Raw genomic sequence first — 24,581 nt, forward strand, 5'->3', positions numbered from 1 at the left:
AGATGTAACACAGGACCTGAGAGATGCATCTGGCTCTGCAGCTGCTCCATCTACAGTTCACTGAAGCCTCACCAGAAATGGTCTCAATGTAAAGTTGGTTGTCAATAAGCCATTCTTAAGAAAGGGAAACAAGGATAAACGACTGAAGTGTCCCACATTATACAAGAATGTATATATACTGAATAGTTTGGACTGCATTTCAGTCACTGGTGTTGGAAATCTTGACAAAACTGATGGAATTATTTTTGATTTATTTTGAGAAATCAAAATATGATTTTGATTCACCGTGCAATACCGTCTGGAAAATGTCTGCTTGGCAGTGGCTTTATTTTCCAGTATGGCATTGATCCCAAACACACTGCCAATGCAGTAAAAGCATACCTGAATAGAAAAACACACAGTGGCTTCCCCAGAGCCTGGACCTCAACATTACTGAAGCAGTGTGGGATCATCTTGACAGAGAACAGAACAAAAAGCACCCAACATCCAAAGAAGAGCTTTGAATGTCCTTCAAGAAGCCTGGCGAACTATTCCTGAAGACTACTTAAAAAAATGCCAAGAAAGCTGCTTAAGCTGCTATTTTCCATTTTTGTATAAAACATCAAGGAATGAGGGGTGTCTCAAGACTTTTGCACAGCACTTATCTTCTGTCAGCTTATTAAATAATGAGAAACTAGCTTCAGCTTTATTATTATAACATTGCCTGATTTGGGAGGTTTACTTGACGTTATTCAAGTACTGATTAGCATCATGCCCCAAGTGCTGCCAAGAGGTGCACAGCCACTCTTGACCAAGCTCAAACACAAGCTATCACAGAGACAGCACGTGCTTGGAAAACTGAAACATGGATGGAGGCGAAACAGATGATTTCATAGATGATTTGTATATAACTCTATACAAAAGAGTCAGTGCTCATCAATCACGTGTCTTTAAAGTTGCAAGTTCTCAAAGCACACAATAACACTGAAAGGCGGCCAGCTGTGTGAAGTGGCTTTGTGTATACAGAAGCATTGCATATGGGCAGTTATATCCAAAACAAGGGACGAGTGTGTGACAGTGAGTTGAGGAGATGCACATGCCCTGGGTTTGCATCAGCTGTGATACAACTGGGCTCTTGTCCTTGTTGGGTGCTGTTTGATTGCTACTAGGGCCCTTTCAGCCCATCTGCACAGCCCTCTGTCAGGGGGTTGTAAAGCAGAGTGGAAAATCCCCTTCAGCCTTCATCGTTAGTTTTGGCTGTGCTCTCTGTTCCCCATCAGTGTCAGCGCATTTAACTGGCTCCTTATCATGTAAACAAATGGTAGCTTAACTTGGTATTTATACATCTTACACGCTCGGTCGCAAAGCTTTCTACGTTTACAGTTTGCTGCTCAATTTTCCTGCTGCGCCCAGATAAGAAACCATATTCGTGTTTAATTCACTTGCAGATATGTAGAACTGAGTACTCATAAAATGTTTGTGTACATTTGTCTGTGCTAATTTAGGTCAAATGGAGTGGCAGTCAGGCAGAGTATGGTCTGGAGGGGGAGTTTCCAGAGATGCTCTTCACCATCAGCAGAGAAGGAGTCATTTATCTCAATGCCCCGCTGGACAGAGAGACACAAGACCAGGTCTGCACTGTGCGCCAAACATCTCCAGCACCTAATAAGAAATGACATTTCAAGATTAGAGTCAAAAATGTCTGAATTAATTCCTCTATTAAAGATTGAACCCTTTATTTCAATTTCTGAACCCACAGTATGTGAAAACTTTGATATCAAAGATGATGTGTGTTTGTCAGCTGATGTGTTTATAAAGATTGCCCTGATTTAAAAACTCATCACACAGGTGCATGTCATTTATATTTAAACTAGCAGGATGACGTGATTCATTCACAAGTATTTTCACCATCTGATGACAAGATTATTATTTAAAAGCTGAACAATGAGAAGTGACAGGCTTATTGTCACTAAAAAGGTTCTCGTGTTGTTCATTGGAAGAAAGTCCCTGTTTTTAATTAACTCTCCTATTACTTACAACTTAATGGGTTTTTTATTGTAGGAACCCTGGTACACATTACTTCAGCAAAGCTGAGCACTGAGTCACAGCCTAATTACAAACCAAAACCTGAAAAGTGCTCTATTCATTAAATACATTCTGCCTGTGACAAGAAGTTTGTTGTATAATGGCTCTAAAGATCGCGAATCTGAAAGTCTTCATTGCAAATCTGTCTCACTTTAGATCAAAGGAAAGATCATCCTTTGTGTCAGGATTACAAATTAAAGTCCATGTGTTTGCATTTTGCTCTCAAGCTTTGCAGACAACCTAAGCTCCTGTGAGCTTTGAATGACTCAGTGAGCAGAATATTCTGGCACAGATGCACCAAAGAAAAGCACAGAAAGACTGAGCTACATTGGGTGATGTGATTATTGTTAAAACGCAGTGTTCTAGCACATTACCCTGTCTTTTTCTTCAGTGACCTTTCAGTGGAAGTTTGAAAACGATTTTTTAAACTGGCGTCTCAGGGGTTTAATACAGTCTGTCATAAACAGGAAGCTCAAACTGATACAATGACTTCCTCTTATATTTATTCAAGACTTTTTAAAAAGTTTTTTAAGGTTATATATATTAAAGTATTTAAGGAAAACCAATGAGGCTTTGAAAAAACGTAAGATGTTGTTTGGTGTGCTGCTACCACTGGTAAAAGAAGTTACAAAAGTTACATTTGTATATTTGATTTTAAGAGCTGTGAAAAGTGCTTAAGAACCAAAAAATGCCAGAAGACTTAATCTCAATACAGCTTTGCTCTTTTATTTAATAGTAAATAGTATTTTCTTCATTTTTGTAACTAAGTTGTTGAAATCTATTCTACATACTTTTATACATACTAGAAACCATTCAGGAATTGTAGTGTGCAGTTTTTTATCAGTGTGTGCTAAAATACGGGACTTTGCACAAATGCTGAACATCTAATATTTTATCTAGCCAATACTTAAGACATTGTTGAATGGATCTGTCCCAAATTCCATATCCTGGTTCATTTTGATAATAAGAAAGGCCAGTGAAAATTTCAGGTTTTTGTCTTTAAAATTTTTTGAGATATTCATGTTCAAACATTGTTTCCAAAATGCTTTGAAAGTGGGTTGAAGGACAATTTTTCAAAAAAAACAAAAAACTATTTGAATGAGAATCAGAATCATCTTTTATTTGTGCACACAGACATTGAATGTGACTCCAGTTCCCTTTGCTTTCTTCAAGCAAGACAAAAAAATTCATAGCACTCATTGTATATGTTCACTGGACCATGACATTTTTACACAAATTTGAAATGGTTAAGCAGGAAATGTGCAAAAAAAATGGCTGATTTGAGATGAGATAGAAACTAGAAAACCAGAACCTCAACAAAATCGGCAAATATAAACCAGGATCAAAAAGTGAACGTTTACTCATATTGCAGAAATGTATACTATCATGTACAGAGGAACACTTTACAGTCGTTAGTCTACTGGGCATGTAATCCCTTTTTTTTGTCTGCTGCTAGAATGTTAATGGGAGTGTGGGTTGCATGACTCCTAAGCCACAGTGTTAAGGGTACCACATGTGACCAGATATTTTCCTCTCTGCTTTTTCTTCTTTTTTCACCTTTGCTTCTTACTTAGTTTCATATCAGCATTGTGGTTGAGCGTCCCGACGGTAGGGAGATTGCCAAACCTGTGGAGCTGAGGGTGATGGTGGGTGACGCTAATGATAACAGGCCCACATTTCCACAGGCACAATACCATACTGTGGTGAAAGAACTGGCCGCTCGAGGTAACACATATAGGTTTTGGGTGATTTTTTTGTTTGGTTTTTTTCACTCATGCAAGTCATACTTTTCCTATTCCAACTAATCAGATTACAGTGGAATATTAAGATACTGCATCACACAGGCTGTGTGCTTTAAGACCACACACCAAAATCCAAGGAAGAAAAATACAATTTCTTTGGCCAAAATACAATCTTTGCATGTAAAACATCTTTAAAAAAAAAACTTGTCTTACAAGTAATGATGATAACAAAGCAACACAGTGAATTTGAATAGTCATTTTCTAGAATTATTTTATAATAAGAGTACTGTTTCACAGCTTAGTGCAAAAGCACAGCCTGAATGCAATGTTGTTGTGATGAAAGGGTGGAGAGTGCCAGATACATTTTGTGAAAGCAGATTGGGATCTTTGCCAGGACACAGGGGAAGCACCAACACTCCTCCTGTGCTCCTAAAAAGCACACGGTGGGTTGTAACGTATCAGGTCCTTGGCATAAAAGCTTTTGTTGGTGCTTTAAAACATTCTGATTCGGGGAAATGAATTACACAGGGCAATCTGTTAATCTAAATGGAATCACTGAGTGAGGATTATATGAGAAAGCTATTGTTATACTCTCTCCCTATTTTAAAGCAGTGTGCTGTCGGACTTGTCATTTTAGCTTCTCTTGTTGTTACTTGACAAAAGAGTTCAAAGAGAGAAAAAAGAAAAAGAGAATTCAAACTTCAAAAAGATTTGAAATTTGCCAAAGAAAAACAGTATGTACAATTCATTATACATTATATACATTTTTTAAAAATAGAAAATGTAAACATAATTTTCTAAATGGTAAAATGGTCACATTTTATTTGTGGTAAATATATATATTTAAAATAGTGTAGAAAACCCCTTTTTATAGCTCTAACTGAAAATATTGTCTGATGATAAATCAGAGAGCCTCCTCCTGCTCTTTATTCATATATTTTTTCCTGCAGGGACAGAAATCCTGACAGTGCAAGCGGCCGATAATGATGACCCTAAGACAGACAATGTACGAATCTTCTACCGTTTAGTTGGACAAATTCCAGAGAGTCCTCGTGCCCTCTTCAGAGTGGACCGTGACTCAGGGGTCATCTCGGTCCAAGCGGATAGTATGGAGGGCACGGCACCGCAGTACACTCTAACCATCACTGCTGAGGATGCCAAAGGTGACTATGTATAATGCAAAATACAACCTTAGCTATAGTGCAATTTTCATGAATAGGAAACTGTAGTGTTTATCTTGTACTTCAGGGAGTTAAAGAGAGGAAGTATAGCAGTGACACAAACAGGTACATCAATGATAATTATATGTAAAACATTTCATCTTTCATAATGACTATAATAGGCAAAAGTTAATTACCTTTGTGAGCAAGTGTGTCAGTAGCCTCCCTTGAGATTTCCGGGAGATGTATATATGTTAGCCTCTAGGGTGACAGATGATGTGATCTGCATGACTCATGGACTCAGGGTGTGACGAAGGCTAACACGAGGTACTTGCTGTTCCTTCAGCATTCTTAATTTGTCAGAAGGGCTGACCTGAGTCACTAACAGAAGCTGTGGTCCTGTCCCTGGCAGGTCTGAACAGTTCCTGCACTGTGGTTGTGACGGTGCAGGATGAGAACAACAACCCACCGGTGTTCTCCCAACACGAGGTACGAGAACACGTGTTCAAACAGTTACTTGCACAGAGAGATTAGGACGCCTTTCACGCATTGATCTGTTTGGGGCAATATAAACAATAGCTTTGGAAAAATGGCAGGCTAAACATCATCCGTGGATTTTGGACTGTGAATGCGCTTCGCAGGTCACTGATCTAATTTTCCTGGCGGGGAACTAGATATGGCCTCTAATCTCAGGCTTATAGAGATGGCATTATGTTATTGGAAGACTTTTATTCGGCTCTCTGTACTCCAAGTGAACAGTGTTTTTAGAGTTTAATCTGATAAAGCTTTCTTTAGAGACAAATTTCCACTCATTTATTTATAGGTCAATCTACAGCAGGCTACATCATGATTACACAGCTCCTTCCAGTGTCGTTAACATGGCAGAAATTGTATAAGAAGCAGTGTTATCTTAGCCATTACAATCTCACAGAAAGTTCTGTGAGCATGGCATCATAAATACTGCAGCTCCAGGCCCACTGTGTAATTGGCCAGTGGTTTTCTGTGAAGGAAGGTTTCATTTTGGTCAAGGACAGAAGAGCCTTGGCATGAATGTCCAGATCAATCAAAGATTTGACATAACACCTGACACCGTGTTATTCTTTACATCCACGCCCAGTGTAATGGACACTTAGGGATTTTAATCAAACAGCTTTCAAACATTGCTGGATGATCATTACAAAGCTGTTAAAAACAAATGCACACTTGCTCAGATAATCGCTACCACAGACACACAAACACGGAGGTGGAAAATGCTCTTGAACAGGTCACGCCTGAGTAGTGCAGCTTTTTCCATGGCAGTGCAGCCCTATAGGGGGTGATGTGGGAGGTGAGTGGTGACAGGACTGGGTTCAGCAACCCTGTGGATGGGGCAGCCAGATCACAGGCATGGTTGCTTCTCTAGAGGACATCCAGGAGTGGCAGATTAAACGGCTGTCTAAACACAGAGAGGTTCACAAATAAAGGTCAACTCACACCAGGGGGGCAAGAGGGGGCAAATGTATATTGTCACACGCAGTCACCCATCGTCTCAATAGAAAATTGGGCAATCGGTCATCACTGGCATTTATTGGTGACCGCACAATCTTAACATCAACAGCTTGCTGGCAAAAGCTGCACTGCCTTTGACAAGAAATAAATAATCATTATCATTATTTAGCATTTAGTGGGGCTGTTATTACAAACCCAGATTCATTTATATAACACCAATTCACAACAACTGGCGCCTCAATATTAGAGAAAAAACCAAAACAATTTAATGATCCCAATGGAGAAAGTCTTTTGCGATGGTGGGAAGAAAGAAATCCCTTTTAAAAGGAAGAGGCAGTTGGCAGAATAAGGCGCAGATATCTACTGCTAGCACATGACAAACACATAACAAAACAATGAGTTTACCCTGCCTTATTAGCCTGTTTCTGGTCTTTTTTTAAAAATAACCCTCTTTGTTTTTAAAATGTTTTTTTCAGGGACCAGACCATAAGTGGGCATCCGAGACAAACTTACTCTTCTTTCTATCGTGTGTCTCTAAGGTGTCCAGTTTATGGCCTTATTCAGATTTATTCACATTAAAGGGCAGAGTGCAAGTACTGATGTGTCCTCAGCATATACAGTACAAATTAAATGTGGGCAAATGTGAGATCCTCATGGGGGTTTTTCACCCAAGACACATTTTAAAACATGCAAACAGTGTAAAGAGGGGCTCTCTGAGGACTATCATTTAGAGATCTTTGATTTAAATTGCCCATTTATTGGTGGAAAAATCATATGAAGTCCTTAATTTCACAATTTGAAAACTGGTAAAAGTTATGGAACTTAAAACTGTAGATTACCTTCAGTTTTAGTAGTAATAGTAATATGTTTTTCATGCCCTTTTTTATTAAAGGGTCCTGTGTTTCTCATATGCCCTTTTGAATTTTAATTTAAAAACAATTGGCAAGGCATGGGAGCAGGGGCATCACCGAGGGGGCCTACAGCCTACAATTCATTGTAGGCTGTTTGTAGAATTTTAGAATTTAATTCCTAAATTCCTGCATGTACAATTTTTGTCATTCGTATTGCATCACTTTGTATGTCCCTCACGATTTCTCGTCATCATCCCCTTGCCTTCGCTGCGCCCCTGCGCTGTTCTGTTTTTGGTGTGCCATCATATTTTTATATGGCCACCCCTTTGAAACTATTCTAGAGGCACCCCTGCATTAGAGGTTTTCCTTAAAAAGGGTCAGGTCAGTGAAGACTCATGTGAGCTGAGAACGTTGAGGTCCGTTTTTTTTAAAAAAAATGCAAATTGCTTACATACACGTTTCCACTTTTTTAAAAAGGATAGTGTTTTTCTTCTTAGTGATCATTCACTCTGTGTTTTCTCCCCATCAGTACGGACCCTTTCACATCCCAGAGGATGCCCTGGTGGGTACGACAGTGACAGCTGTGCTGGCGAGGGATGCAGATGTTCGAGGTGGAGACAGCTGGCAGGTGGACTACCGTTTAGAGTCTGGAGATGAAGAGGACGTCTTTTCATTAGTGACAGATAAGCAGACCAATGAGGTCTCACTTGTCCTCTCGAAGGTGAACAACACCAAATACACTGAAGTTCTACACTCATACATTTGACCACCAAGATCAGCTAAAAACATGATTCAGTGTCCATCAGTCTGAATGAAACTCTTTTTTTATTCTGTTTTGAGAGGAGAGACAATACAAAGATCATTTCCTCTCAGGGACACAGATATTAATGTCAAGGACAATTTTTGGCATAGTTGCTTGTATCTGTCCTTGCAGCTTGTGCATGTCACAAGAGATTATTCACCGACAGTCACAGAAAACTAACCTCATTTTATAAATGCATGATTTTAATATCACCCTATGTAGATATTATGCATTGAAAGACAGTTGGAAAAGGATTTTCAGAAATGTCCAAATTTTTGTCCCGCATGCCTAAAATAAAAAGTCCTGCACGACATTGCCGTAATCTCTCCTGTCCCCGGGGTGCATCACCCTTCGCCTGCCTCCTATAATCCAACAGGGCATTTTAGGGAGGCATGTGGGAATTAATGTGTGTCTCTGTGTGTATACTCTAATGGTCTGCACTCTGTGAGTGGCCAGGCAGGAGACAGTCTATTATTTTCAACCTCTTGTGGGAGTTGATGAATGTGATTGAACTGTGAGCTGCACAGGCCCCTCTGAGATAAAGCAGAGCATTTCCAAAAGCTAAAAATGGATCTCAATCTATTATTTCAGTTTAACAGACAATGGCTTGTTTTCAAAAGTGATGTCATGCAGTTTAAATTCCTGTCTCTATGAGTAGCTCTTACATTGACCTTGTGAGATATCACTATAGCGAACGCTGCATCACCAGAAAGGATACTGTAGATTAGTTAGCTTACCATAGTAAAAATTAAAGCTTAAATCTTCCACAAGTAAAGCCCCAGTGGATTAAAATGCACTTAAGCAAATCCTTTAATTCACCAGATTACAGCGTGAGGTCAGCACTAGAAAGCAGACACATTTCATTATTAGAAATTGCAAAGCCAAATGAATAATTAGATTGTGTGAGCAGATACTAATGGCATTTTACCACACAGGCTGGAGAGTGAACGAACTAAGCAAAGTGATGGGATCAAATCAGTGTGGAAAAAATTGGTGACATCGCATTGAATGAAAAAATGAATCATAAACATTTTGTAAAAGAAGCGTTAACTGGAACTTCTGTTGAAATTAACGTGAGACTGGGCTTTCAGAGGTTTGAGTTACTGGTTTCATAAATATGTACACTCACTGGCCACATCATTAGCAAATACCTGGTTGGACCTTCTTTGACCTTCAGGATTGTCTTAATTCTTCATGACAAAGATTCAACAAGGTACTGAAAACATTCCTTAGAGATTTTGGTTCATACTGACATGATAGCATCGCACAGTTGCAGCAAATTTGTTAGTACTGCATCCATTATGTAAGATCTGGTGACTGTGGGGGCCAATTGAGTAAAGTGAAGTCAACGCTATGTTCAAGAAACCAGTGGCCATAAAAGGACAAACATTTTCAGCAGCGATACTCAGGTAGGCTGTAGCACTGAAGTACTAAGGAGCCCAATTGTGCCAAGAAAATATCACCACACACCATTACATCACCACCAGCAGCCTGAACTGTTGATGCAAAATAGGATGGAGCCATGCTTTCATGTTCATGTTCAGCCAAATGGTACAGCAGAAACCCAAACTCAGCAGACCAGGCAATGTTTTCTCATTTTCTACAGCATATCCAGTTGAGCCTGTATGAATTGTAGTTTCCTCTTCTCAGCTGACACAGTTGGCATTCACTGTGATCTGCTGCTGTAGCCCATCTACTTCAAGATTTAACAAAATACTCTTCTGTATACTTTGGTTATAACAAGTGGGTATCTGAGTTACTGTTGCCTTAATATAAGTTCAAAACAGTCTGCACATTTTCTTCTGACCTCTGGCATCAACAAGACATTTTTACTCAGAGAGCTGGATTTTTCTCTTTTCCAGACCATTCCCTGTAAACCTTACGGTTGGTCGTGTGGGAAAATCCCAGTAGATCAGCAGCTACTGGTTTACTCAGACCAGCCCATCTTGCACCAACAATCATGCCACATTCAAAGTCACTTAAACTGCCTTTCTTTCCCATTCTGATGCTCAGTTTGAACTTCAGCAGGTCGTCTTAACTATGTCTACATGCACAAATGCACTGAGTTGCTGTGAAGCTTTTGGCTGATTTATTTCTGTAAATGAGCAGTTGAACAGACGTCTCTATTAGGTGTACCTAGTAAAGTGACTGGGGATTGTATAGATATGTATCTGTGTGCAAAACAATTCATTCTGACTAGCCTCAATATTTTTCTTACACCAAGAGAGACTGAAGATCTATCATCTAACAATCTAACATTGTTATCCCTTTAAGAGTTTAGCCTGTAAAGAAGGAGAAATAAACAGATGTGTAAATATATATTTAAATGGTGACACTCTTCACGTTTTGAAGAGAGATACTACAGTACTGTTGCTTTTACAGTTTTATGTATATCAATATGTGTATCAAATTATTACAAATACACAAATGTGGTAAATGTTGATGCTTTTTTGAAACATATGAGGATATTTATTTTGGTGGTGTTTAAATATTGGGTATTACTGTAATTTAAGCTAATAAGTATTTACAGCAAGAACACGATGCTACTCTAAAGGCACTTAATTCATGCTTTAGGGGGGAAAAAAGAGTAGCATCATCAGGTGAGTAACACCAGGGTCCATACACATGCTCTCATGCGCTGATACACACTGAGCAGTTTGATGTGTCACTTCCAGTTAACAGCAGTACTCATCTGTCCTCCAAGGTTTGCGTTTTTCTCTCCCTGGTAACAAAGACAAGTGTACTCAGCAGGATGATGTCAGGCAGTGCCAGTTTGCCGATGTCTTGTTTTATGGGGGGAAAAGAAAACATGTTTACTGGCAAATCCTGACAACAAAAACAAGCTTCGGGGCAGGATTCAAAAGATTACACTGAATGAAATCAGTTGTGCCCAGCTGTAATAAAGACTGAGTGATGGGATTCATTTTTCCTTCAGCTAGGTTGTTTTGCCTCTAAAATCTGTAAAATCACAGTATTTTTCCATCTTTTCATCATCCCACTGTGAATCTATTTTTTAAATCCTACAATCAGAGTCAGAAGGTTAGAGTTACTATTTTAGTGCACAGATTATGGTAATCCTATCACTTTGAAACTGCCAGTATTTGGACCTATAAATAGCACATACTGTCACCCCAGAGGATACAACAAAGTTATTATTCAGGGTTAGGTTTATTTATTTTTTTAATTATTATTAAATCAATTTTATGCCCTTTCATAAATTTACAGAAAGAAAGTCTTAACTTCAACAATAAAGCAGTGTGTTCAGTTTATAATGTATTATCTTTTCCACTGTCATGCCCTAGTTGCTCAAACAGCATCATGGAAAATCTTTCACTGGTGGCTCACTGAATCAATTGTTTTTTTTTCTCTGTATCTACACTGTCTAGAAATATAGTAACACTTCCAGTAAATCCAGTTTCCTTGGGCCTAAGATAAGCGGACGAGACACGGGGGGGGTATACTGTGTACCTCTCCTGCTGGCAAAAAGGACATGCTGTTTTTTGACTTTCTGTTTAGTGTGGTTACACTTGAACCTTCAAAAATAAATCTACTTTTATCACATTTAGGCTCATATGAAAGAGTAATGTAGGGCACAGCATCAGCAGTGCCTGTTTTAACTCAAGGACAAACCTGGAACTGAAAAAAAAATTAATACTAAAATATATCAATGCCTGCGTCACACCGTACGACACTTAGGCCTGGCTCCAGCACCCCCAGCGACCCTGAACTGGATAAGCTGAAGAAAAGCAGAAGAAAATGGATGGATGAATGGCATGTAGCTTATTAAACAGAAAAGTTATTATAAAAGTGACTGAGAAACTTGGGCTTGAGTCACGCAGCTGCAGTGAACAAACACCTTTACAGAGAGTCCTCGTCATTGATTTGTTTCATGTGAATCAATACAGAAAAGGATAGACCACACAAATATGTCTCTCTCTTCTTTCTCCTTGCATTTACCTGTATTGCTGCCATGCTTCATCCAGTAATCAATATTCTTGATTTCTTTCTTAATGATCTGAAATTGGCTTTCCGCTCACTCTGAATGTGATTGTGTTTATTGCTTTCTCTTTCTGTGAAGTTTTGTGGCAGTTTACGCAGTACTTTGCAAATTCTGCTTCTTCTACTGTGGAGGTAGTTGTCTAATGCACTGTTGTGAATTAAATTAAGTAATACTTAAATAACACTTTGTGAAACTTGTTGTGCGCACGCATCTTTTCACAGGTGTTGGACTTTGAGCGCGAGAGTGAGTACATCCTCGTGCTCAGTGCCCAGAATCCAGTTGCCTTAGTCCGTGGCCGGTACGGCCCCGCATCCACAGCAACGGTCTCCATTTATGTTGACGACGTGAACGAGGGTCCGATCCTGTCTCAAAGCCATTATGAGGTGACTGTGAGAGAAGGGGAGGAACCAGGACGGGTTATTGCCACCATCCGAGGTTACGACCCCGATTCTCACCCAATAAGGTAACTAATTTAAGCTGGGAGGGGTGTGAAATTCCATGTTTTTAATTTTACAGAGCTATTGATGTTTTTCTGGTACAGATATTCTCTTCAAGGGGACACCAAGAAATACTTTTCAATTGGGAAGTATTCTGGTGAGCTAAAGACTGTGCAGGCCTTGGACAGGGAGGAGAACAGCACATACACCATGGAGGTCATTGCAGTGGATGGACGTAAGATCATTTCCATCACTGAGTATGCAACACAACGGTTTGATTAAAGGCAGACTCAGTGTCCAAGGCATAGATTTAGTCAATTATTTTTTTCTTAAAGGCTTACTTCATGTCTGGGGAAACCTGATCTTTATATGTTAAAAAGTCTAGTGTACAATAGTTTGGGTTTTTTTTTTTAGTTTTGGTCTTTTTACATCTCTTGCATCCATCTTAGGAAACTCCTCCCTGTCTGCGTCCACCCTGGTGACTGTCCATATCCTGGATGTGAATGACAACAGTCCAGTGCTGGTAGGCGATTACTCCTGGAAGTATCTGTGTACACCTCGCTTGGAGGACCAAGCTTTGGTGCTTGCATCACGGGACAGTGATGGACCGCAGCATGGAGGACGACTTAATTTCTCCCTCCGCAGCGACGTCACAGTTCGACGTACCTGGAAGCTAACACCTATTAACGGTAGGGTGAATACAAACTGGGTAAAAGTCCAGTCAACACATAGCATACAATGTGATTCACAGTGAAAAGACAGGCGGAATAAATAATGTACTACTGCTAGAAGAAACTCCCCTAAGCTGCTTCTGATAAATTGTATGTAACCAAACATACTCAAAAAAATTAAAATAGTTTTTTTCTACCTTCCAAACTTGGACTTGAAAGTTGTTCTGTTATCTTTTTTTTCAGAAAGGTGAAGTCAGATGATTTTGGTTGCCAACATGGTCTGAAAGTGAGCCAGAGTGGATGTAACAGTGAGCTCAAATAGGCCCACAAATCATAACTAAAAAGAGTCTTCACTAAGTGAAATGAATCACCAGTAAACCCCCTCTCCAAAAGCAATGTCAGATTACCAGCCTTGAAAAAGCTCTATCTAGTAACAGTAGACGATGTGAGCCAAAGCTACTGACCTGAGTTCTTTAACATGGAAAAATTAGACCCTATCAGGCAGTTTGTGAAGGTGTACGTGAATGGTGTGTCTTTCTTGTCTGTGTAAATTGATAATCTGCTCTGATTAATGTTGAGCTTAAGGAAGTTAACTTGTTGGAGAGGACAAGTTGTTGCCTTCCAGCCAAATGGATTTTGTAGAGGGGATAAATCGAATTTTAAATACAGCCAGTGGACATCTAATTTTCCACAGTGTGCCAAATGTTTTGCATTATTTTCTTACATGAATCAAAATCAGTGAATTGCCATCAAGAGAAGAGATGTGCAAAATGCCCTGATTTATTTTCTTCCTGAAAAACATCTCCAGTCCTATCTGAGATGCTAGGTATAATATATTATAATTATCCTTTTTTTGCAGTTGTAACTACTTGTGTTGTGCTCACTGAATACAAACTATTTACTGCAATGACGTCTGTCATTAAGTCATTCACACAGCTCAACCGCTTCCCTCTCAGTTTTTTTTTATCTTTTTCACTCCCCTGTTCCTGTTGGTATTGATTGAGCCCAGCTGTAATTATATCTTGTCTGTAATTTCTTTCACGTCACCGCTGGTTTCCTGCCAACTAATGGAGGCTAAAATAGGAATTTCCCAGAATGCTTTGCACCTGGTCATAGTCAGTAATGGTTTTAGCAATAAATGTGTGCTTTTGTCTGTCTGATTTTGCAGCAAACTTGTCTATTTTTTTTTATTTTCTTTTTACCTCAACCTGCAGTGAATGAAAGAGCAGATCTGTGTGTGCGTGAGTAGTACAGCCATTCATCTCAAGTCTTTTGGGAAGCTGAGTGACAGTTCTTTTCACCGAAGACATTCAGTTAATCAAACGGCATGTTCGTGTTCCTTTTTCGTACGCTCTTAATGGCTGTTCACAGCTGTAAGGGGAAATGCTTTTTTCATCACAAGCTTTCAGAATAGCTCTGGTCAGGGTAGGTGGCTGGTCACACTTCGAACTTATAAAATGTCACGTCAGATTTGACACAGTGCAGGCAGAGGATAAATAGATCAACATTAACAGCCTCTGCAGAAAGTGCTGCACAGGTCCTGTTTCCCTCGCTGACAAATGGAACATGAAGGGGGATGATGGTAAGGTGCAATTGGACAGTTTAAGACTATCAGATAAGAGTTCAAACAGCTTGATAATATGTTTCTCTTTACAGGACAGGGTTCTTACGTCATGCAGCCAGGCTTGTGTTTTAGCCTGATTTACAGAGATAAGATAAAGAGTCACAGGCTCCAGACCACTCCATACAGAGCCCCATCAGACTCTTTCTACTTGCTCTTTATTCATACAGTTGTACGGATGTGTTTGGCCTTGGTTTTTCTTCCTTTGGTTATTAGAACTTAAAAAGTACTTGTATACTTGTTGTATGTGATCATTTTTTTCATAAAAATAGCTGCTGTTGACTGCTGTTGGATGCAACAGGAAAATAAAGCTTTTAAGCTTTAAAGCTTTTCACAGCTGACAAGTACCAGGTTCATTTGTTATTGTGTTAAGTCATCATAAATGTAATGTATAAATGTAATCTATAAAACAGTCTCTATCACTTTTCTGCACCAACTAACAAGTGTTTTGTCCTTCAGATACTCACACCAACCTGTCCTTAAATATCCCATACCTGCCCCCTGATGTCTACATCGTGCCCTTCACCATCTCTGACAGCAGCTCTCCTCCCAGGAGCACCTTCATACACTTGCCAGGTAATGCTGACACCTCTGCTGATAAGCTAAAGCGAGTACATAGAGGTTCTGGGACAAGAGTGCTGGAACAATCAATAGAGATCAACCCCAGTGTGCCAGCTTGTCCTAGTGCTGCTCTTGTTTATTAATGATGCAATGGTGCTTTACAAATGATTTTTCCAGGCTCGTGATTACACAGCTCTCTTAAGATTGTGTTCTGCCTAATATAACCATTTTGACATTTCATAACACAACATCACACATCTTGCACACTGGTTAGGATAAACTACGGTCACATGAAAAAGAAATTTTTCACATGAGCCTATGCAGCACTGTGGAAAGCTAAGTACTCCATATCTCCATAATGCTGCTACTCAAATGCACTTAACTGATCATCAACACATCTGAGCACCGTTATAAAAGCACGAGTTTTGCCTGCTTGCTGGTCTGGAGCGATTACATGTGTGTTAATACAATGACACAGACGTCCCAGCAAATTCCCCCCATGGTCAGACTGTGCAATGTTATGAGAAACTCCAAAAAAACACGAGAGCTACAACTCTTATAAATATTGATGTTCATGACAGTACAATTCGAAATAAACTGAACATGTATGGCTTGTTTGGAAGGTTGCTGGGAGAAAGCCTCTTATCTCTAAAAAGAACATAGCTCAGCTTATGTTCGCAGCACTTCGTTTGAGTAAACTCCAAGACTTTTGGAACTGTGTACTTTGGAGAAATGAGACCAAAGTGAAGCTGTTTGGCCATAATGCACAGTGCCACATTTGGCAAACACCAAGTACAGCGTATCAGCACAAACATCTCATACCAACTGTCTAGCAAAGTGGTGGAAGGATGATGATGTCAAGGCTCAGACTCAGACCTGGACTCAAACAGAAAGGTAAAAGTTCAGCAGGATTATTGCTGGCTTCCAAGTAAACAGGGATTTATGCAAGGCAGTTATGTCTGAGTCGAGCTGGTGGAGGGGCAAACAAAGATAGCCACAGATTTCTCCTCGTGGGTAAAAACCACTCAAGGCTCGTCACAGGGAGTCTCAGGACTGGGAGCATCTGCACAAGAGACAACCAAAAGAGCCAAACACCCTGGTAAGCGCAATGATTTGGCAATGACTGAGGGATTTCTTCAGCCTTGAGTATCAGGAAAGTAACAACCGCTTGCATACAGAGGAGGGAAGCATGGCAGAGCCTCCCCTCTGAAACAAACTGATAGAGTTAAGCCATACACACAATACACACAGAAAGGAGAGAGAGGGAGAAAAAACAGGACACAACAGAGAGGAAATGACAGGTTGGCACAGGAGGACCAGGGGATTCACGACAGATGAAGCATTCTAGAGGTGACTAAAACTTGGTCACAAGACAGTGATCCCAAGCACTTGTCTTGTGACCCAAGTCCAGACTGTAACCCAACTGAAATACTGTGGCAGGACCTTAAAGATCGCTGTGCATAATATGTGTAGCAATGCGAGAGACTGTTAAAGTCATACAGAAAATGGTTATTTCAAGTTATTGCTGCTGTGATTCTACAAGCTGTTGAATCACCTTTTTTTTTTCACAGGACTACGTGGAGTCCTGTGAAATCTTTCTTTTTCACACACAATATAACTATATAGAGAAGAAAATTTTGTTTATAATGGGTTGTTTTGAAATTATCAAGTGACTCCAAAACTTTATGCTCCTCACAAGCAACTAGATAAATTTACTGCATCTTCAATATGTGCTAACATAGTTATTTTCTTTTTCAAATGGCCAGTCAGCCTTTAAATATGATAGGTTGGGATTAGAAATATGAGTAATGGTTGCTGAAAATGATCCTTTTAATCCCTATGAAGATATTACATTAATACACCTGCATTATTTTTAATGACTGTAGTTACCATATATGATTCCTTGCTTGATTATGAGACTAGAAACCATATGTAGTATTGTAACAATATCAAAGTTTGATAAAAAAAAGTATTTTAATAACCTTCAATAACACTCCAGGGTCACAGTTTTCAATTTTCAGGTATTTCCATGAATGTAAAGGAAAAATTGTCATTTAAAGTATATCTGGATAATTTCATATTATATGAATTAGTCTAGTTTTAATTTCATAATAATTTCTAAGTGACCACAAATGTTTGAGTGGTATTGTAAATTATCTGTTTTATTTCCCTGTACACACTATTCTTTAACTATCTAAATCCACTGGTTATAACAGCCAATATTTGTATTTATAGTAAAAACTTTAAATTTTCTCAAGGAATCACAAAACGACACATCAATCCTGAATCAAACTGTGTTTTGATGTGTTAAAAATCCCTGATTTGTGAGTTGTGTGTTTGCTATCTCTCCTGTTAGTGACTGTGTGTCCTTGCAATGTCAGAGGGAACTGCAAAATGGCTGCCAAGCAGCTGGAGGGCATGCCAACTATACAGTCTGCAGTCGGCATTTTGCTTGGCACCTTTGCAGTCATAGGTAAGCAGGACAAAAGCAGTTTGACTGCTATTAAAGTCTATTGAAAAATAAGTGGGAATGTAATATAAGCCTTATTATAAAATCTAGAAAAGTAGGATATAATCATCTTTGAGAGGTCTTGGAGTTGCATCTGAATTAGCAATAAAACAGTGATATAAATGCAGTGTTGATTTTTTGTCCTTCCAGGAGTGATCCTCATTGTTGTATTTGTGAGACTGTCCTACCAGAACCCCAAAGAGCCAAGCAAGACTAACCAGGAGAGAGTTCCCCTTAAGATTTCAATCTAACTATCCTGTATTGTCCTACTTACTGGACAAACATGACAATCTTGTTTCAGGGCAATAAATTCATTACGTGACCGTGAATGTCTTTAAAATGAATGTACACTTCACTTGCAGTTTTAAGTTCATATGTATGCAAAGTATGTTTTAGTTTAGTGTAGAGCTCTAATGTATGTTACATGCTTAAGTCTGTGCTTCCACATGATGTGAGCTTATCTTCTAAGTTTGTCTGTTTTTTGTTATTGCTGTAGACCTGTTAATATCTTATAAAATGGTGCCCAGTTACTATAACAAGAAAAGTTACTAATTGGTCTGGAAAATCTCTCTAAAATATAAGAATCAAAGAATAATGTTACGTGAAGGAGTTACATTTTTCTAAAAGGGATTATTTTGTAACATTGATCCTACACTTTTGTAATTTGTAACACATTACTCATTATGTTAAACACATCTGATCATAACATTATGATGCCATTTCTTTGAATCTTATAAAAAAAACATTTGCTGGAAATACAAAAGCGTGGGGAACGTGTGACTCTCAATGCTGACATGTGATTTTATGTTACTTAACACGTGAGTAGAAATAAAAAATGTTTTAAGTGCCGTATATCTGCATAATTTATTTACACCCCAATCAAGAATGCAATGGTTTGCAGATCTTATAAACACAAATTTTATTCACAATACCACAAAGAAAACATAACAAATCTTTAAACGGAGACTTTTTACTATTGCATGAAAAATATTAGCTCATTATGAATTTGATGCCATCAACATGTCCCAAAAATGTTAAGGCAGGACAATGAAAGTCTGCAAAAGAGTGTAAAAAGCAAAAAAAAAGCGGTCAGTAACAGAGATGGGCAGTAACGCGTAATCCGATTACTTTTTTCAAGTAACGAGTAAAGTAAGGAAAAGTCTCTTTTTTAAAAGAGACTTTAAAAAAGAGACTTGTCCTCTGTGAAAAACGGTAATTAGATTACCGTTACTTTCCCGTAAGCACTCTGCGTTACTGCGTTACTAAAACCGTGATTTTTTTTGCTAGAGTGTCTCATGACAATGACTTAAGCGAGTGCGACATTCCTGGCAACAGCTGTGTGCAGATCAACAATGGATAACATATCGCGTGCGGGAGAGAGTATGAGCGTGCAGCGTTTAAAGCGTGGAAGTACTGACCTTATTTTGAGTTTGATTCCGTAAAAAGTGACAAAAACATTAGTGTCCGCTGTTCACTGCGTGGGAAGAAAACTTCTTTTTACAGCGAAAAAACCCCTTAACTTCTGAGCAAGCGCCGAGTGGCTACCACGGAATGAGAAATTCACAGAAAAACACGCAGACTCTTCCACTGACCGCTGCGGCACACCTGCACCAGGGCAAACATCCGCCTGCTATACAGGTGAAAATAGAGCAACAGGACCGCTGAGTCTTTGATTTTATTTATTTTCTGCTGTGTTTCACTTGCATTTATTTGAAAGACTGAGTGTAAACACAAAAAAATATTTTATGTGCTGGAATGTGCAGAAAATAGGTTTAAATGTTAAACAAATTTCTTCCAGTCAGAGAATGTTGCATCTAATTTAATTTTTGCTTGATGCATAAAGTTAAAAGATTAAAACTAATAAAACAAGTTTTAAAAAGAGACGTTTCCATTTGATTACATTTTGTATGATGGATTATGCAGAAAAAGTAGAATTGGGCTGAAAGATCTATCGTTTTATCACCTATTCAGGTTGTAAATCATGTTTTTAAAAAGTAACTAAGTAACTAGGTAATTAATTACTTTTGAAAATAAGTAATCAGTAAAGTAGCGGGATTACTTTTTTGGGGAGGTAATCAGTAATTAGTTACTGATTACTTTTTTCAAGTAACTTGACCAACACTGATCAGTAACATGATTGGGCATTTCAGGGAGGCAAAAAAACTGCATCTACTGCATTGTGGAACATCTCATCATATCTACTGTACATAACATCATCAAAAGATCTAAAGATTCTGGAAAATTCTCTGTGTGCAAGCAACAAGGCTGAAAATCAGTATTGGATGCCTGTTATCCTTGTGCCCTTAGGCAACACGGCATTAAAAATAGGCATGATTTTGTCATGCAAATCACTGCATGGGCTCAGGAACAACAGTTCAGTTCAGTGTACCATCCACAAAGGCAGTTGAAGCTCCATCATGCAAAGAAGAAGCCATATGTGATCATGATCCCTAAACACCTCTGTCTTCTCTGGGACAAAGCACATTTAAAATGGGATGAGGCAGTCAGATTCATCTGACCACAGAACCGTGAATTTATTTTTATTTATTTTATTAATTTAATTCTAAAATTAAAATTCTTTTTTCAATTCAAGTCAATTGTATTCATACAGCGCCAAATCATAACGACATTCACCTCAAAGCGGTTTATATTGACCCTATTACATACAGAGAAATTGACCCCTATGAGCAAACACTTTGGCAATAGTGCAAAGGGAAAAACTCCCTTTGAGCAGGAAGAAGCCTCCAGCAGAACCAGGCTCAGGGAGGGGTGGCCATGTGTCGTGACCAGTTGGGTTGAGAACATTGATACCACATCCTCTAGACCAGGGGTGGGAGACTCCAGGCCTCAAAGGCCAGTGTTCTGCAGGTTTTAGGTATCACCCTGGGTCAACACACCTGAATCAAATGATTCGCCCATTTCCAGGCCTCTGGAGAACTCCATGACATGTTGAGCAGGTAATTTAGCCATTTGAATCAGCTGTGTTGGATCAAGGACACATCTAAAACCTGCAAGACATCGGCCCTTGAGGCCTACACTAGACAAAAGAACAGAGGGAGCACCTGGCTTGTTATCAGTGCTCAGTTCAAAAGTCTGCACATCTGGAAAGGCACCATCAGTGCTGAAAGGTATTTCCAGGTTTTAGAGGAACATATGCCCTCATCCAGAAGCCGTCTTTTTTCAGAGACAGCCTTGTTACATTACTTGTTATATTACAGCAAGACAACGCTAAACCCGATAAACAACAAGGCTTTGCAATAGAAGACTCTAGGAGCTGAACTGGCCCACCTGCAGTCCAGAGCTTTTACCAACTGAAAAGAAAAATACAGCAAAGAAAATCCAGAACTGTTAAGCAGTTAGAATCCTATATCAGACAAAAGTCCGACTCCTCAGTTCCTAGATTTTTCTTGACAATTTCCACAGTGTCCCAAGTTTTTTGCAGTTAGGATTGCATGTATTTAGCTCTGTTATTATTATTATATTGTATTATTCACATATACGAGCCTCTTATACCTGAATGAATCATCAGTCACTTCCTGTGGCAACCTACCATCTTCCAAGTTATAATCCAAACCACTTTTCATCTCATGAGACAGCATAAATTTGACCTGTGAGTGTAACCACATTAGCAGCATGCTCCAGTTTCTGTAATTGAGGCTTTTCGAATGCTGACCTAGACGACCGAATCGGCAAGCAAAGCTATATTCAGACCATAGTGCTGCTATGAATAGCTCAGCAAGGTCCACTGAATGACATTCACGCAGCAGAGTCCAGTGAAGTCACCAAGCTTTCATTCACAAAAGACAAAGCTTTACATCTTTAAAAAGATGTTGCACTGCTTATTTACAGATGACCAAATATACCATCAAACTGCTTTATTAATCTTATGAGTCACTTTCAGCTGGAAAATATACACTTTCTAGGGACACATACCTGAAAATACAGTTATTTTCTCACTAAATGTGTATATTGGAATTTAAAAATCACAGATAGAAAATAAAAATGGAATACATGTTTCAGTAGCAGTTGTTTTCTTTTTAAATTTGTTTCCCAGGTTAGTTGGTAGACTATTGTGAAGTAAATTGCACACAGTATTCTGGGCGTCATGAAATTTAAAAACAATACAGCAACAATGGAAAAAAACTTGATAATAAATCCAAACATAGCCTCATTTACATATTCTCCATCAAAACACGAGTATAAAAACTGAATGCTCGCCTAACTGAACATATTCAATGTGCACTGACTCACCAGATATACAGACAATGCTTACGATGGCCTACGCACACACTGCCCGTTTATATTAGTCTATTTATATCTCTGGCTAACGGTTCCAATCAAAGCAAGCTCAAAGTTAAAAAAAAGAAAAAAACTAAATGACAACCGCCCTGAGGCAGATGAGAGCAGTGGGGTAGGGATTAGCTTGTGACATGGGGTCAAACGTTAGACGGTAATAGCCTTCAACTTTAGCCTTGAAGTGTTCCCGCAAATCTTCAGATGACAGGGATGGCTCAGCTGGCTGATTTGGGGTGCAAGGCCACGGAGAGATGTGGGGTGAGATTTCAAATGACTTCAAGCAATCTTGGGAAACGAGAGATAACTCACTGCATACAGACGGACAGGAAAGCACAAAAAGAGTGCAGAGCACTGGCCGGTTTTCCCCAAGTGGCTGGCCGGTTTTCCATTGCTCAGTTACCAACACAGTTGAGTGTTTTTCCTAATCCCTCCTCCCCCTGGTCTGAGTTTCCCCACAGCTTTGGCTATTTTAAGCTTGTTTTAAGATCACTGTAGTTCACTTTGGATCCAAACTTAACAGTTTCCCCATCTGTAGCTGTTAGACATGTTATGTGTGTATCAGTCTTCTATTATTATAATTTTGATGCAATATGTTTTTGCTCTTGCCGAAGGGGCCTCTATGGTGAAGTCTTCACATATTGGCTACAAACAAATTCTGCAGTCAGGCTAAAGTTAATTATTAATTAATTAGAAATCTGTCGTCTCATTACTTTAGATTTCTTGCCACAGTTTTACGTTTTTATTTAGCTCTGAGAAACTGATGGGGGAGTTAGGTGCTTAAGAGCCCTCTATTTCCCACAGCCAAACATCTCATGAGAGATCCCTCTTTCATGAGAAGGAGACAAGCACAAGTCCAAGTACAACTATTCCTGCAACAAATACACACAACTAGGCATAACCACTATCAGCTATTCTTTCTTGACTCTTGCTTTGAAGCTTCAAGTTTGGCAATTTGGTTTTCACCATCTCATTTTTTCCTTTTGTATTACGGCTCTGCAGCCTGACGGAAAAACAGAGGACACTGCAGGCTCAAAGGCAACTCATCAAACACAAGGTCGCTAAACCTCAAATTTAGACCCTGATTTGTTGTCTTTATTTTATGCTGCACAATATAATAATTTACAAATGAACATGATACTGTAGTAAGGCATGAAACTAGCAACTGAAACTAAACTGTCTAATCAGCTAGATAAGTGAAAAAGGTTTTGTTGTTGTTTTTTCAATAATGTGCAGACAGAGCAGTCGCCCTCTGCTGGACACTAAGAAAGAATGCAGGCTTCACACATTTCTGCACTACCTTTAGTTTCTCTTAGGCTTGGGCACATAGCTCCCAAAAATGACATGACTATATTTCAAAAACATTAGGGTTGACTATATTTCTGACAATATAGAATAAAAAATACTGAACAATGTTTTATCGATGCTTGCAGATTGTAGGCAGCAGCATTCATAAGACTAACCAGAGTATTTTGCATCCTTCTTTTCCAGTCAGCATCTGTCACTGATGGCAGTTACTAATACAAAGTGTGAATCTGTTGAAAAAAGGTGCCAGCACGATTACAGTGAAGTAGCAATGACACAGCATTAAAGTAGCCTGGGTGTTTTACCTAGAAGTTTAAAATAAAAGTATAACATCAATGCTTAACACTTTAACCATGTAACTTGTCTGGAGCTGCACAATATTCTCACAAAACAAATTACAATATTGTAAAGTTTATTTCTACCTGGGTTGTTGTATCTTGGGTCATGTTTTTTAACCAGTAGAGCTATTTGTTTATTGTTGGGCTGCACAGTGCTGAAATAGTTCCTTTATTTATCAGAAGCTATTACCTTTACTAAATTACCATGTCTGACATCCTGCTCTTGCTCTCAGACATGTCTGGGATTGTGTCGTTTTTATGCACATCCGGGACCATAAACACATGGCGTTGCTATAGCAATGCTATAGAGATACTTTTTTTCACAGAATAAGTTATACCGGTGTTGCTGTGCAAGATAATGCACTGCCTTTGTTTCTCTGTACACTTTTTATATACAGTGTTTGCATGCAGAATGACAAATAGTCTGTTTAATTAACGGAAAAGTGGTTTAACAATTCAAAGCAACACAATACAACTGCAATAGCAACAGGCTAGTTACCGTTAAATTTCCTTACGCTTAATATATGCAACATTCATTTATTTTGCGCTTTTCACCCATTTCAATTTTAGGATATTTATAGCATGGCCATAACAAGAAAATAATAAAGTTTTTATAATAATAAATAAAAAATAATTTTTAGTTGCCATTCATCTTATTCCAAGTCAGTGTACCATTAAAATAATTTTAAAGATGGTAAATTTAGATAGTTACAAATGTATTCCTTTTGTTTTATTGACA

General features: G+C 38.8%; 1 protein-coding gene across 1 annotated transcript in view; it reads left to right on the plus strand.

Annotated features, from left to right (window-relative positions):
- cdh16 (cadherin 16, KSP-cadherin) overlaps nt 1-18,758 on the plus strand; it is a 29,942-nt gene extending 11,184 nt beyond the window's left edge. Inside the window, exons 8-18 of the mRNA XM_003445760.3 lie at nt 1,485-1,610; nt 3,639-3,789; nt 4,757-4,969; nt 5,379-5,455; nt 7,835-8,026; nt 12,329-12,570; nt 12,649-12,779; nt 12,994-13,233; nt 15,296-15,412; nt 17,754-17,870; nt 18,057-18,758. Coding sequence (XP_003445808.2) covers nt 1,485-1,610; nt 3,639-3,789; nt 4,757-4,969; nt 5,379-5,455; nt 7,835-8,026; nt 12,329-12,570; nt 12,649-12,779; nt 12,994-13,233; nt 15,296-15,412; nt 17,754-17,870; nt 18,057-18,157 — 1,707 coding nt within the window. The 3' untranslated portion in view covers nt 18,158-18,758. The remainder of the gene's footprint in view (nt 1-1,484; nt 1,611-3,638; nt 3,790-4,756; nt 4,970-5,378; nt 5,456-7,834; nt 8,027-12,328; nt 12,571-12,648; nt 12,780-12,993; nt 13,234-15,295; nt 15,413-17,753; nt 17,871-18,056) is intronic.
- Nucleotides 18,759-24,581: the final 5,823 nt, after the last annotated feature.

Source organism: Oreochromis niloticus, linkage group LG1, assembly GCF_001858045.2.
Source record: "Oreochromis niloticus isolate F11D_XX linkage group LG1, O_niloticus_UMD_NMBU, whole genome shotgun sequence".
Classification (NCBI taxonomy): Eukaryota; Metazoa; Chordata; class Actinopteri; order Cichliformes; family Cichlidae; genus Oreochromis; species Oreochromis niloticus.